The 15758-nt window shown below is 40.9% G+C and overlaps 1 protein-coding gene across 12 annotated transcripts in view; it reads right to left on the minus strand.

Annotated features, from left to right (window-relative positions):
- PHACTR4 (phosphatase and actin regulator 4) overlaps positions 1-15758 on the minus strand; it is a 127506-nt gene that overhangs the window by 23863 nt on the left and 87885 nt on the right. For 11 of the 12 annotated variants that reach the window (XR_016388076.1, XR_016388071.1, XR_016388077.1 and 8 more), the window contains 6 exons: positions 15263-15433; positions 14543-14623; positions 8255-8419; positions 7142-7537; positions 2317-2920; positions 751-938 (listed from right to left, as the gene is read on the minus strand). Coding sequence is in view for 7 of the 12 variants with exons in the window: in XM_022551735.2 (XP_022407443.1) it covers positions 751-938; positions 2317-2920; positions 7142-7537; positions 8255-8419; positions 14543-14623; positions 15263-15433 (1605 nt within the window). In the remaining 5 variants the exon portion in view is untranslated. The remainder of the gene's footprint in view (positions 1-750; positions 939-2316; positions 2921-7141; positions 7538-8254; positions 8420-14542; positions 14624-15262; positions 15434-15758) is intronic. The other variant, XM_089897757.1, reaches the window with a different exon arrangement.

A 15758-nucleotide genomic window follows, 5' to 3' on the forward strand; every position in this document is an offset into this window, starting at 1 on the left:
GCTTAAAGCTCAGCCTCACCTGGAGCTAGGTAAGAGTCTGAATAAACAATATCCTAATCCCAGCTTTCTAGCTGGCCTCTGATGATCCACCTAACAGAGAGGTGGGGGTAAAGCTGAGGACATCTAAAAATCTTTTTAGCAGATGGCCTCAGACGGGCTAAAAATATCTTTTCCCTTCTACCAGTTCTCTGTCTACATTTTTCTTCTTAATAAGAGTTGCTAGAGGAGGGATGGTCTAAGCAGGGGACAGCCTCTGAATTACAACACAGAGGCATTTGCACTAACACACCTCATAAGGTTCCTACTCTTAAAGCTGCTTTCCACTTTTAGGAATCAGGATTCTATTATTCACAGATGTGTGTACATGAACATGTTTTTTTTCTTTGCCCCATGAACACAGGAAGCTCACTAGGCTGAAGGAGTGCATCATTTTTGTCTTTCCCACAAAGCCCAAATACCAACTTTCCTTTACTCCACATTCTTTAACACCATCAAGGTAAATAATTTTTAAATCAAAACCAAACACATAAAAAACTGATTGACTCAACCTACTAGGCTCCCTCTCACTGGCTTGTTATAACAATGGGAACAGCAGGGACAAGAGTCTTTCACAGAGCCTTCCAAGAGCAGTCAGCCAGACGACTCGATGGGAGAGGGTGCCTGCTTCCATGCATCTTAACACTTGCTAAGACCAGCACACAGCTTTATCTGTAAGAGAGCTTTCTCCTTCTCTTTCCCTCCCTTTCTTACTATGATGGCTTTCATCTTCATCCTCTTCATCTCGGTATTGAATAGGACCTTCTGAATCAGAGTCACTCTCTTTCCCTTCTTCTTCCTCCTGCAGACACTGCGGTAGTTTAGGAATGACTGAGGTAGATGCTACATCTGCATCGAATGCAAATATGTGGATCTGCTCCTCCTCTTCTTCATCGTCTGGACTAACAAATTAACATAATTACATTTTACGTTTCCCTTTCAGACACATAAAGAATAACTGATTTGCAAGGCAAACTACTGAATAACCATGAAAAAGTCCATAAATGAAATAATTTATAGTTATTTCCCTTAATTTTTACATTCTTGCTAAGAAACTTTTTAGCAGCCATTAATCTAAAGGGCTCTGGGTTCAAATCCCAGATCTACAACTTATTTACTAGCTTGTTATTTAATTTTTCTGTAAATGTGAATGATACCTACCTTGTTGGCTTGTTCTGAGAATGAAATAGACAAATTCTAGAATGCACTAGTGTCTTGCACATAGGGCCCTGATGATCAATACATAAAATGCAAGTTTGCCTTGGTCTGATTGAATGAGAAGATCACACAGCATCTAACACAGTACTTGGCTCATGGAAGATACTCAATAAAAATATTTAACCCATTTCCTAAACCAAGGAAGCAAAGAGAAGTACGGGTGAAAACTAACTTCTTTGCTTTACACTCTGGAGGCATAAAACTATGACCTAGTCTACTTCAAATTCCTAAAGTGTCTCCTTCCAGGATGCAAAGTAAATAATACCAGGAAGTACAAAAGATTATGGCAAAAAAGCCAAAAAGTAGGATACTGCAACAACTCTATAACAATTCTTTTAGTTAGTAGTAAGACAAATTGCCAACTTGCCAAGAAGTGTTAATCTTCAGTCACAATTTGTCTGAATTTTAAAAAGACAGAAAAAATAGGTATAAGTACCAATGTTACTGTGAACAGATTGTTTGGGGACAGATGAGGGAGAGAAAAGATGAGCACTTTCAGTCTGTGGGGCTGGAATAGTGAGCTATCTTTCAGAGCTCCCTTCTTTTTCTCTAGGCTTCTCTCTGTCTCTCTCTACCAGGTTCTGTGCCAGGCACTAGAGCTTTCAGATTTGTCTAATTTCATTCTCGCAAGCCTATGAGGTAGGTATTATTTCTGTTTACAGGTTAGACAACGGAAGAGCAGGAAGATTAAGTAACATACACTACTGCACGCTAGTAAATCAGAGGCAGAGCTGAGATTTGAACCCCGAGCCATCTTACTCCAAGGTCAATGTTCATAAGCACCATGTTACACTGCTTCCCGTATATCATATAAAAATACATAGTGATTTTAATTTTCAAGTACAGAAGTTTGTAATTTTTGTATCATCATGGAAATTTCTGCCATGGAAACAATGTTATAGAAATCAGGAGAGTAAAAGTTCAAATTCAAGAACATGTCCTATTTGTTGAGTATTCTTCTTAATTTAAATTTATTCACATTTTCTCTCTATAACTAATTTTTTCCAAGAAGGACTAGCTACAGTAAAGAGGGAACAAGAAGCAAGCTTTAAAGGCACTCACACTTTCAGCATTTCAATAGTGATGGGAAGTGACCTGGTCCGACCCAGGGTACTGCTGTCCTCAGAAAAGTTGTCACTGTTCTCGAAGAGCAATGAATGAGCTCTATGAGAGCCTTCCAAGGGAGGAGTCATGGGGAGTGGGCTGGTCAGGGCCTGCTGGATTCGGATATGCAGTGGGACTTGGGGCAGCCTAGAGGGTACATGGGGCTCCCCAAAGCTGTGGTCCAACATCCTCTTGGGTACTTCCCTTTTCTGACTTTCCTGCTGGGGAACCTCCTGGGGTAGGTCTAAGGAAGGTGGAAACTCATTTTCTGGCACAACTTGAAAAGTCTTAGCAGGGAATGGAGGGGACCGAGGGGGTTCTGGAGGTATATGAGTAGGCAGTGGGGGGGATGGGGCGGTAGGGGGGATCATCAGCAGGGGTTCGGAGCCCACAGAGCATGTGCTCTTCTCTTTCTGATCACTTGGTGCTTTTGTGGTGGTGGCAGTGGCAGCAGCAGACTCTGAGGTGGGTACCAAAGTTGATGGAACGCCTCTCTTAGGTGGTAAAGGTGGGGACAGCTTTGATAACAACGTACCACTGTTTATTGCTTGGGATAGTTCAGCTGGAAAAGAGAAAGCAACACCTCAGTTTAAGATGGCTTTACAGTGCTTTGAGGGGCCAGCCCAGGGCCTAGAATTAGAGCTAGGCTCAGTCTTAATCTTTCGGGCAAATTATACCATTTCATGGCTTTGCCATTCCCTAGCTATCTAATCCTGAAACAAAATTAATATTTAAATATATAGAAGCCCTAATAAATGTACAGAGGTGTAGGAAGACCACTACCTTAATATTTTGATGAGAAACTTACTTCTTTACTATGATAATAGACATGACAATTTTTTATGACTTGATCTTGGTGTAGATAAAGTTAATATAAAAAAAACAAAAAAAATGTGGCTAGTAAATTCTTTTGTCTAACAGTACTCCATCAAAAAATTTAAACATGCAGATTGAAACAAAAAAACAAACACTATCAGGCATTGTTACCATATACTGATAAATAATGATATCTAGATATCAGAGCACTTTATTATTAAACTATCAATGATATCTTGGATTTTTACAGCAAACGCAGAGGCCTTTGAAGAAAGCAAGGTGCTTTTCTATCCTTAACTTCATATTCTTCTTATACAAGAGATCATCTTTACCATTTTACAGAAGCAAAAACTGAGGCCACAGAAGTTACGTGACTTGCCCAAGATCATACTACAAACTGGTAAGGACTCAGCTAGTTCCCAGGACTCATTATGAGGCTCCATCATCTGGATCCCACTGACTTTGTTTCTTATTAGTGTCCACACCTCTTCTTGTCCTTTATGTCCAATCTGTCGTCTCCACTCTTCACTACCCTATGGGCTCCTTGACAACAGGGCACCCCTTGTCTCTATCAGCATATTCACAGGGTGGGGCACAGTGCCTGGCACATAGTGGGTCCTCAATACATGTTTACTAGATGAGAGGCCCCTACCCTGTATCATGACAGTATATATCCCTATGTGATCCCCCAAAGCCCACAACGTCTCAGGTGTTGATTCCACAAAGTCCCTTTGGAGAGCTCCAAATGGCTTTTAAGAAGTGGATCGGGCTTCCCTGGTGGCGCAGTGGTTGAGAGTCCGCCTGCCGATGCGGGGGACACGGGTTCGTGCCCCGGTCCGGGAAGATCCCACATGCTGCGGAGCGGCTAGGCCCGTGAGCCGTGGCCGCTGAGCCTGCGCGTCCGGAGCCTGTGCTCCGCAACGGGAGAGGCCGCAACAGTGAGAGGCCCGCATACCGCAAAAAAAAAAAAAAAAAAAAAAAAAAAAGAAGTGGATCAACATATCACAAAAGGTCAACCTTGCAAAATAATTAAATAGTAGTTCTCTTGGTTACCAACCTCCAACCCTCTACCCAAACCCCTCACTTGTTTTCAAAGGTTTTATATGTCTTACCTAGAGAGCAACACTTCAAGTTTCCCTAAATTAAAAATTTAACTGCACTAAATCCCATTCCATTGGCAGCATTCAAAGTAAAAGTCTAGCTAATCTGATAATGCTTTAATGTCACTCTTCATAAGTAAAAATTTAAAAGGTCCTTCTAGAAAAATACTGTATACACATATAAAAAAGGATTCGAAAAATGTGAATTTCAGGATCAATGAAAGGTATTTTTTGGTAGACTGGATTTTTGTTGTCTGTCTAAAAACAGTGGTTAGCTATTCCATCTACAACAAAACCCACCCCTGACAAGACCAAATTTGAGTATTTTAACATTTGAATTGATAAAGTAAATTACCTTTGGTAATTTATGGAAAACATATACCTGAAAAGTAAAGGAAATGACCTCTGGTACACATACCCTCTGGTACAAATACCCAATGGCATTTGGCTGTAGTTCCATGGGAAAGATGCCAAAATGTTCATTGGAGGGGTTACAAATTCCCTTCATCTGTTCAGTTATTTATGGTGGTCCTTCCTTAGTCCCAACACTACTAATTAGTCCTAATACTATTATGCCCGTTAGTAGACACAGCAATGTCTAAACATTGGTTTCCAAATGTTTGGGTTTCATGGACCAATACTATTAAAAAGATCCTCAACCAATCTCAGGTTGTCAATTTTTATTATTTTCAACTAAGGCTTCTTTTTTTTTTTGGCCGTGCTGCGTGGCTTGTGGGATCTTAGTTCTCAGCCAGGGATTGAACCCAGGTTCCCAGCAGTGGAAACATGGCACCTTAACCACTGGACTGCCAGTGAATTCCCTCAACTAAGGCTTGATATTCAGTAAACCACTTATGAACATAACCCCTTCATGGAAGAAATGGTCTTTTAACACCAAAGAATTAGGAAGGTCCATAATTTCAGAATAAAGGATAGTCCTTTTATTTATTTATTTTTTGGGGGCTATGTCGTGCAGCTTGTAGGATCTCAGTTCCTCGACCAGGGATTAAACCCAGGCCACGGCAGTGAAAGCTCGGAATCCTAACTACTAGGCCAGCAGGGAACTCCCTAAAGGATAGTTCTTTAAATCAAGTCTACTTAACCTTAATAAAAACTCTGTGAACTATCCTATTTTTCTCTTTCTGCTGAGGACCACTCGTGGACTGATGCTGGTCCCTCAGTCACAGGGCCTATTGCTTTGGGCTATTCATCTGAGGCCAAGAGTGGCCTCCGCAGTTTAGCCCAGGATACAGTACACATATTATCATTTTTTAATATTGTCTTACCCTGAAAAGGGTGGAGTACTACTGGTTTAGAGCAGTGGTTCTTGATGTGTGGTCCCCATATACAGAGCATCAGCATCATCTGGGAACTCATCAGAAATGCAAATTCTCAGGCACTACCCCAGACTTACTGAATTGGAAACTCTAAGGGCAGAGCCCAGCACTCTGTGTTTTAACAAGCCCTCCAGGTGACCATGATGAGCACCCCTGTTTAGACAACAGGTTGAGAACACAAGTATACAGGACAGAGGTCTGTACTCCAGAGTTGAAAAGGCTGTGTTTGGTTTCTATCTTTCACTAACGGCAAGCTGAGTCAATCACAACTTCTTCACATTCTTATTGCCCTAACTATATAATAGATAAAATAGATAAAACTTCGCAAGGTTTTGAAAATAAGTATATGAAAGCTCCTCAGTCCTCAGAGATAAGTCAACACAGCACTATCCATCCAAGGTAGTGATAATAATAATAATAACCTTCATCCTGTTTTTATCAAGCTCCTCCAACCTGCTATAGTCACAATGAATTCTAAGCCTGTTTTTCAAGGTTCTAGTCACTCCATACAATTTGGTTAATTAGCCATTTGATGAGCACACTTTTTGTTTCTCCAATCATTAACAAAAACTTTAAGCAGTACTAAGCCTAATATCATTTTTCTTGAAAAACTACCTTTTTTCCTCTCCTTCCTTTCTTAAAATTCCTCTAAATTTATATAAGGAAAACTGACCTAAATATACTATAATATATTCAGGTAAATATAAAAAATTTACTAAACCAATAAAAAGTTACTGGTTATCTTCCCTGCTTTCATTCTTCCACCACTTATTTTATTAAAAGTAGCATTCTTAACTCTCCTGAGACAAAACATGATTTTATCAGGATAATTTAAATATCTTTGCAGTTCCCCATGAATGTACTATGCCAGACACTGAATCGCAAGTTACACTGGCACCTATACAATCACCTTTTTATCTACTGGATTTATGCTGAAGGAAGGCATTGGCAGTTTAAAGTAGGTTAAAGAAAAAACCCTTTTCTCCAAGCAGATCAAACCCATTGTGGTCTTCACATGTACAGTCCCCCAACTACAAACAGTAGTTCAGAAACATTGTTTTAGGAAAATAAACATTAATCCCCCAAAACCTGAACCTAATTTTAGTGATATTTAACCCCACTGTTTCCATTTATAGCCATCTGCCTCATTTTCAAGGCTTTTTTCTATATTGAGGGCATTCATAAGGACAAGCTATGGAGAACTCTCTCACAGACCAAATCAATATTGTACCAGTTATCCAATAAAACAACTGTCTTGGGCTTCCCTGGTGGTGCAGTGGTTGAGAGTCCGCCTGCCAGTGCAGGGGACACCGGTTCGTGCCCCGGTCCGGGAAGATCCCACATGCCGCGGAGCGGCTGGGCCCGTGAGCCATGGCTGCTGAGCCTGCGCGTCTGGAGCCTGTGCTCCGCAACGGGAAAGGCCACAACAGTGAGAGGCCCGCGTACCGCAAAAAAACCCCCCAAAAAAACCAAACAACTGTCTAAAACCAAACCAAACCCCAAACAATGGAAATCTAAAGACTTACTTACCAATGACAGGGTTGCTGTTTCTGTGAGCTGGTTTAGGGGGAGGGATAGGGGGCTGCTTGGCAGGAACTGTATGAGTGAGGCTCGGAGTAGCAGTAGTGTTAGTGCTGGCAGGAGAAGCAGGCAGAGTCCTGGGTGCTTGGGAAGGGGGGACAGAGGAATTAACAGTTTTTGCTGGGTTTGTGGCAGCCGTGGTGGCAGCAGGTGCTGTGGTGATGGCAGTGGTGGGCGTGGAGGAGAGTGGTCTTGCTGTGCTGCCAGAGGAGGTGGCATCCTTTGCTTGCCCTTCATTTGCTTCGTGAGAAGAGGACAAGTGTCTTTTAGGGGGAAGTAAAGGCTGTTTGGGTACATTCTCAGGAATGGACTCTGCTTCAGAATTAGGCTGGTTTCCAGTTGAGCCTGTGTAATAACAGATGTGATTTAAAAGGAAAGAGTTACAAGACAGACTGAAAAAGCTAACACACCCATAGCTTATGGTCAATTCCATCCATTATTTAATGTATAGATTGGTTTACGGACAAAGTTTCCCAACCTCAACATACTTAAGGTATATGACACTTTCTCAATCGTAAGACAGACTTGTTATGGTAGTGATTCTTCATACAAGAGCCAGGAAACTGGACAAAGAGTCCCTTGGGTGGAGGAGGAGGAATGTGTAGCTTGAAAAAGTCCTACAGTTATCTGATATTTAATATCCTCTTCCGTCCTTGAGAATCACACATTTAGGTATTTTGTGACTACAAGAATGAGGGGAGAAATTGTACTTAAAGTGGCAACTAGGTGAGGAACTGCTAGAGGAGAACAGAAGTCCCTCTGGATTTTATTTCTCCCCTGGCTCTTGTAAACCCCCGAAGTAAATTAGAATGACTGATCCATGGCTCTTAAACTAAAAAATTCAGAGTTGGGCTTCCCTGGTGGCGCAGTGGTTGAGAGTCCGCCTGCCGATGCAGGGGACACGGGTTCGTGCCCCGGTCCGGGAGGATCCCACGTGCCGCGGAGCGGCTGGGCCCGTGAGCCAAGCCTGCTGGGCCTGTGCGTCCGGAGCCTGTGCTCCACAAAGGGAGGGGCCACAGCAGTGAGAGGCCTGCGAACCGCAAAAAATTCAGAGTTAATTACCTAGTCGCTTCTTTGGGTCCTCTTCTGGAATAGGCTTCTTAAGACTTGCTATTCTTCTTGGTTCTTCCTCTACTTGGACTGGACTAGAAGATCTGGCACTCCCTATGGGGGTGGTATGGCCATTCTTTAACGTGGCATGGCTCAACTTCCCTGGATCCTCACCACCTGCAAGGTCCAAAAGAAAGAGCAAACTGATGGACTGGTGTGGTCAGGTAGGGAGAAGAGTTGGCAATTTCTAACCTTTCTTATCCCCTTTATCCAACCCTCTTCCTGTTTTAGCTTATTATTTAGATTTTATAGTAGTAATGAAAATAAGTAGTTCTTTTTCCAATAAACATTTGATTGTCTATTATGTGCCGGGTGCTTTGCTACATGAATAAGACAGATTTATTTCACACAAATAATTACAATGCTAAATGTTAAGAGCTATTATGAGTGATGTGCTATGGTACAAATGAAGAAACAATTTTCTTGGGGGTGGGAATGGGGTTAGAAAAGCTTCACAGAAAGTCGTAGCTAAACTGAGTCTTAAAGGAGGAGTAGGAGCCTGCCACTCGATGACAAGATGAGCAAAGACCATGTAGGAAGAAGAAATAGCATGTATGAAGGTGTGAAATTATTCGACACGTTTGGGAACTGACAATTAGTTTGTCCTGGCAGGAGAACAGATGCACATAAGAAAAAGTTAATAGGAATGGAAAGGCAAGCAAAAGCCAGGCTATGAAGGGTGCCAAGCACCATGTAAAAGAGCCTGGACTGAATCCTGTAGGAAACAGGAAGCCAAAGAATTAAAGTAGGAGAGAGATATGATCTGCTCTGTCTTTTAGAAAGTTAATTCTGAGAGCTGTGAGAAGGATGGATTAGGCAGTGATTGGAATAGGAAAACTAATAATGAGCAGAATGTAGGTGAGAAATAGCAGAGGGTGCCTGAGGGCATTAGGAGTGGACAGCAAGGGGGAGAACTGATAGACACATCAAAGGTAAAACACGATACACATGATTAATTCCTATAAGCTAAACTGCAGGAATGATCACTAGGCTGCAGGCTTTGGGATGAACACTCATCGCTATTAAACTTGTAGGCAAGATCCTTTTATGGAGGAATTAGACAAGTGTTCCCAGCTACTGCTGAGGTTTCCTTTGGAGGAGAGAACTGAAACACTGAGGTTAGAGACTGAAAACTGTCTCACCTCCTAGTGTCATGGGAACTGGAACTATTTGCTCTCTAGTTACTCTCTTTGTTTTCCATAAGGAGACACTCTTCATTTTAGTGTCTCTTGAGTTAGTCCCTCAAGTTCTCATAGACCAGACTCCCTCACCGCAACCCACCACTTCCTACTAAGAGATTAGACAGTATCATTCTTCATACAGTCTCAGAAAGAGGTGGAGCTTGGGCTAAAAGTAGTATAAGTCTAAGGCAAATGAGCACTGAATGAAAAATGTACTTCTAAAGTGAAAGTATTCTGACAACTATTTTTTAAATTTTAAAACAGAGGAAGGGGCAAGATGACAACAACTATGCAAATGTTGTAAGTTACTGCTTATGTTAATATAGCGCACCTTTAACAAAAACAGGACTTTCTAGAATGTAAAACAATGAATCATTTCAAAGCCCCTACTTTCTTTCTTTTAAAAAAAATATTTATTTATTTTTGGCAGCATTGGGTCTTCGTTGCTGCGTGCAGGCTTTCTCTAGTTGCGGTGAGTGGGGGCTACTCTTTTGTTGCAGTGCTCAGGCTTCTCATTGCAGTGGCTTCTCTTGCTGCGAAGCATGGGCTCTAGGCACGTGGGCTTCAGTAGTTGTGGCACGCGGGCTCAGTAGTTGTGGCTCGCGGGCTCTAGAGCGCAGGCTCAGTAGTTGTGGTGCGCAGGCTCAGTAGTTGTGGTGCACGGGCTTAGTTGCTCAGTGGCATGTGGAATCTTCCTGGACCAGGGCTCGAACCCATGTCCCCTGCATTGACAGGCAGATTCTTAACCACTGTGCTACTAGGAAAGCCCAAAGCCCCTACTTTTAAAAAACATACAGTGAAAGGTAAAGACACATTATTAATTAGTTTCTACTCAGCACATACCAGCAAAAGTGATCAGTCATCTTGTAAGTTACTTAATCAGGATTGTCTACTTTGAAGTAAAACTTCTTATATATACATATATTTAAAAAAAATAAATTCATTTATTTATTTTTAGCTGCGTTGGGTCTTTGTTGCTGTGCACGGGCTTTCTCTAGTTGCAGCAAGCTGGGGCTACTCTTCATTGTGGTGTGCGGGCTTCTCATTGCAGTGGCTTCTCTTATTGCTGAGCATGAGCTCTAGGCCCATGGGCTTCAGGAGTTGTGACGTGTGGGCTTCAGTAGTTGTGGCACGTGGACTCAATAGTTGTGGCTTGCGGGCTCTGGAGCGCAGGCTCAGTAGTCGTGGTGCACAGGCTCAGTTGCTCCACGGCATGTGCGATCTTCCCAGACCAGGGCTCGAACCTGTGTCCCCTGCATTGGCAGGTGGATTCTTAACCACTGTGCCACCAGGGAAGTCCCAAACTTCTTATGTTTAATGCAAAGGGTTTGTGCCAAATGCTAACAGAATAGAACAGAATTAGAATCTGGCCTCAACATCTATGAGTGCCTCTCAACCCCCAACTCAGAAAATCCATTACATATTTTATAATGTAGTCAAGTCAGAACCATAATCAAGCCAAAAGCCATCTCTGAGTGTGAAAAGAACTGCAAGGTTCAAATACTGCTTTTAGCCTAAACTGGAGATATGTAAGCCAGGCTGTGAGGCCCATCTCTTAGTTTCTTCTTTTTTAAAAAAAAATTTTATTTATTTATTTATTTACTTTTGTCTGCATTGGGTCTTTGTTGCTGCACGCGGGCTTTCTCTAGTTGCGGCTAGTGGGGGCTACTCTTCGTTGAGGCGCATGGGCTTCTCATTGCGGTGGCTTCTCTTGTTGTGGAGCATGGGCTCTAGGCGTGCGGGCTTCAGTAGTTGTGGCACGCAGGCTCAGTACTCTTGGCTTGCGGGCTCTAGAGTGCAGGCTCAGTAGTTGTGGCTCAAGGGCTTAGCTGCTCCGCAGCATGTGGGATCTTTCTGGGCCAGGGATCGAACCCATGTCCCCTGCACTGGCAGGCGGATTTTCAACCACTGTGCCGCCAGGGAAGTCCTCTTAGTTTCTTCTTACAGAGTACAGTTTAGGTCAGTTCTCTGGTTGGCAGAGGGACATCTTGTCCAATGGCTACAATTCATTTAGCAATTGGACCTCTGAGCTTGCTTCTAAGCTGAAAACAACTTGGATCAAGAGCCAATAGGAAGCATATGGCAAAAAAGACTGAATAAAGGTGAAAAACAAGAAAGAAGTAATGTATGAGGTTTGGTGAGTGAGCAAGAAAGGTGAGAGGTAGGAAAGGGCATAGGGTGAGGAATGGCTATTATCAAAAAACAATGGCCAAAGACGTTGCAACAGAGGCATTGTAACTGTAGTTACCCACCTAAATACCTAGAAGTTTTTGTATCCTACTGTAAAAAAACAGATAGACTCATGAAAATTTAGAAAAATAGAAAGAAAAAAATCCCCTATATTCCTATTCCAACATCCAGAAATAACCAATGCTAATAATATTTTAGTATTTTTCCTTCAAGCTTGTTTTTTCTACTTAAGCTTTTATATAGTTGAGACAATAAACACATAATCTAATTAAATTTTGCAAACAAGCAATATATTCAAATGGTTCAAAACCTAAAGAGTATAGTATTTCATCGGTTTGGTTCCTTTTTTCCACCAACCAAAGGATATATTTTTAAAATTTGGATTTCAGGGCTTCCCTGGTGGCGCAGTGGTTGAGGGTCCGTCTGCCAATGCAGGGGACACGGGTTCGTGCCCCGGTCCGGGAAGATCCCACATGCCGCGGAGCGGCTAGGCCTGTGAGCCGTGGCCGCTGAGCCTGCGTGTCCGGAGCCTGTGCTCCGCAACGGGAGAGGCCACAACAGTGAGAGGCCCGCATACCACAAAAAACAAACAAACAAAACTTGGCTTTCATATTTTGTCTCATGCTAAGTAATTCTAATGAAGAGAAATGAAATGCAACCAGTGTACTACAGCCTTACTCTTCTGATAAGCTGCTTCATAAAAGTCACACATTAGAGAAAGTCCTGACATTATTAAACCAGCAGTGAGTGCTGAAATACCAAAACATGATCTTTATGACAGACAAACAAGAAATATTAGGGCAGCAATATGGGCCTGGAGACAAATTTGGTATTTAAAAAAAAAAAAAAAAAGTAAATGACACAGTACTGCAGCTGGCACAAAGCTGAGGATGTACAAAGAGACAGGGAATGGTTGTCCTAAGGATCCTTCACCAACCACTCAACTGCAATTCCAGAGTTAAAGACCGCAGCCAGATAAGGTAGGTACTTGGAAGGAAGGGTGAAGGAAGCTTTTTTTATTCCTCAGCAAGAAAATGGACTTTAATACAGAAAATTAGGCGGCAATTATTGGAAGGGGTTTACCCCTTATGTTTACCCCCTAAGCTGAGATTCCTTAAACAAAAAAATCAATTATTCTCATTTATGTTTTAATATTTTTTTCTTCATTAGATATTTTCATTCCCACAAAAAATATATGCCCAATTATATGCAATAAAGGGGTGGGGGAGTGGGAGGTACAAACTACTGAGTGTAAGACAGGCTCAAGGATGTATTGTACGACACGGGGAATATAGCCAATATTTTGTAATAACCGTAAATGGAAAGCAATCTTTAAAAATTATACAAAAAATGCCTTCTTAAAGTAAATCAAATATAGATGGTATGCCACTGAATTCCATAGAAATATCTTATCATTATTTAGTATTTTTCATTGTCAAGTTTAATGCCAGTAGAGAAAAATGTACAAAATAGAAATGTAAATTTCAAAGACATATTACAAAGAAAACACTTGTGTGATCGTCATGGACATTAGGAAATAAAATGTTTTCAGAGCTCTCTGAAGCCTCTCTCTCTCCCTAGTAACATCCCTTTCCTTCCCCCACAAAGCAATCAATCACTCTCCTAACTCTTATGATAATCCTTGCTTTGTGTTATTATAGTTTAACCACATAAGCATGCATCTCCAAACAGTTTTTCCTTTTTCTTTTTTTTTCTGTTTTGAAGGCATTTATTTCAACAGTTCATTCACTAAAACCCCCTGAGCTTTAGTCCAAAAAGTTAGTTTCCATTTTCTTTTGATAATCAGGAGAATCAACCCACTTTTCTAAACAATCACTTTTTTAGATCATTTACTGGGAGAAAGTATCTTTTAAAAGCATGTTTGGAGTGAATTTGTAAGCAAAAATTAGTAAAAGGGCAAGAAGAACTTTTTATTCCTCAGCTCAGTCTCAACTCACATTTAACTTTTAATTATTTCCTATCTTGTAAGAGTCATTGCTGCCATTAGGCCTTTCTTTGTGAGGTGGCCAGTTTTCTCCTTAACACAGCTCACTAAACTCATTTTCTTTTTTCTAACACTGTTTTTTCTTCACACTTACAGAAATGATGCAATATATATTCTTTCATGACTGACTTCAATTGCTCAGTATTACTTATGACATTCACATTAAAGCATGTAGGTATAGTTTGTTTGCATTGCTATATAATATTTCATTTTATCAATGTGTCACAAATTATGTATATATTTTACTATTGATGGACATTTGGGTTGTTTCCAATTTTGCTCTAGTGTTAATAAATATTGCTGCTATGAGCATATTTATACATATCTCCTGATACACACGTATACATATTTTTGTTGCGTATATACCAAAGACTGCACATAGGTTTACATATCTCCAGCTTTCATAGATTATGCTAAACTTTTTTTCAAGGTGATTCTTCCACTTTAACACTTGCATCAATAGGTGTATGTGAATTCCACTTATTTCATACCCTCATCAACTCTTGTTGTTGGTCATCTGATTAATTTTAGGTTTTCTAGTTTATACGTAGAGCTATTTTACTTTGGTTTTAATTTGTATCCCTTAATTACTAATGAAGTAAAAAACCCACCTTTTTGTTTATTGGGCATTTGTATGTACTCTTCAGTGAACTGTCTGTTCAGTGCTTTTGCAGACTTTTCTACCGCATTGCCTTTTTCTTTTTTAACAGAAGTTATAAAAATATATATTCTAGATGCATGAACAGTTTTTTTAAGCCCCCTTCCCTCTCAACAACAGCAATAATAAAGAAAGAAAATTCAAATACTTAGTCAGAACCAAAGACCAAGTGTACAGAGACAGACATATGCTATTTGCAAACTCACCCTGCTCAGGGTCTTCCAACAGAACCCCTCTTTTAACCAGCTCTTCTCTCGGTTTTCGCATAGATATTTTTCGCTCTAAAACTAACATTAAATTGGAAAAAAACACTCAGAAATGTGGCAGATAAAATTCACCTCCTTAGGTAAAAGAATAAAGTGATTCAATTTTCTATTCTTAGGAAAGAAAAGAACACAAAAACTAACTTTGAATTTAAAAACTTAATTTCATTCACAACCTGTGCTATTGGGAAAATATCATTTCCAAAAAGAACTATCCTTCCATAAGTTTAGCTTTTCCTTTTTTTTAGTTTTTGGCCCGCCACCCGGGCCCTTGGCAATGAGAGCGAGGAGTCCTAACCCACTGGACCGCCAGAGAATTCCCTCCCTTTTTAATGGAAATTGCAATAGTAAGATACTTATGGATGAACTTCCTCTGGGAGGAAGTGGCCAGAATAGAAAAAAAGAAGCATCTTATATCTGCTGTAGTTCAGGAGCTCCGTTCACCACTCAATTGATAAACATGAACCCTATCAAAATACCAACCTAGGAATGAGGATATAGCATATATGGCTTAGTGAGTGACCACTTGTTTTTTTAATTAAAAGATTCAATTCCCTTTTCAAACAGGGGGTTATAGAAACTTGGGAAGAGAATGAAAAAGTTAGGTACCTTCAATGGGGAACTCTCTAACTCAGAACATATATTTAAATCTTAACATCTCACCTTCTGATGTCTCTTTGAATTTATCGCTTTTTTTTTTCCGCCATTTCCAGGGCTTGAAGATCTTGCCAAACCCTGAGAACTTGCTCTTCCTTTTGGTAGGAGGTGTTGTGTCTCCTGCTTCCACACTGTCCATGACCATGCCTGGGTCTGCGGTGGGCTGACCTGCTTCTTCTGTTGCATGGTGAGAGGGAGAAAGGGAAGAGAACAGCCGATTTATTATTTCAGCACAATCTTGAAAATGTCCCTTCCCCTCTCTTCCTGTGGTAGTTGGAAAGGATCAGAGCAATGATAAAATAATCATGCAGACAGACTCCTTGACATCACATGGACACCAAACATCAAAATCCATAACAGATAAATTACTAAGGAGGAAAAGGAACCAAACGGAGCTGACATCATTTTAGGACAAAAATTCAATGAGATGATCATAACCAGCTCAAGTCTCTTAAAGGCACACACACGCACAGATGTGGATACCTTCCCAATGTGCATGAGA

The sequence above is a fragment of the Delphinapterus leucas genome, chromosome 1 (assembly GCF_059928025.1).
Source record: "Delphinapterus leucas isolate spDelLeu-1000000601 "Yukka" chromosome 1, BTC_Dleu_Yukka2, whole genome shotgun sequence".
Taxonomy (NCBI): Eukaryota; Metazoa; Chordata; class Mammalia; order Artiodactyla; family Monodontidae; genus Delphinapterus; species Delphinapterus leucas.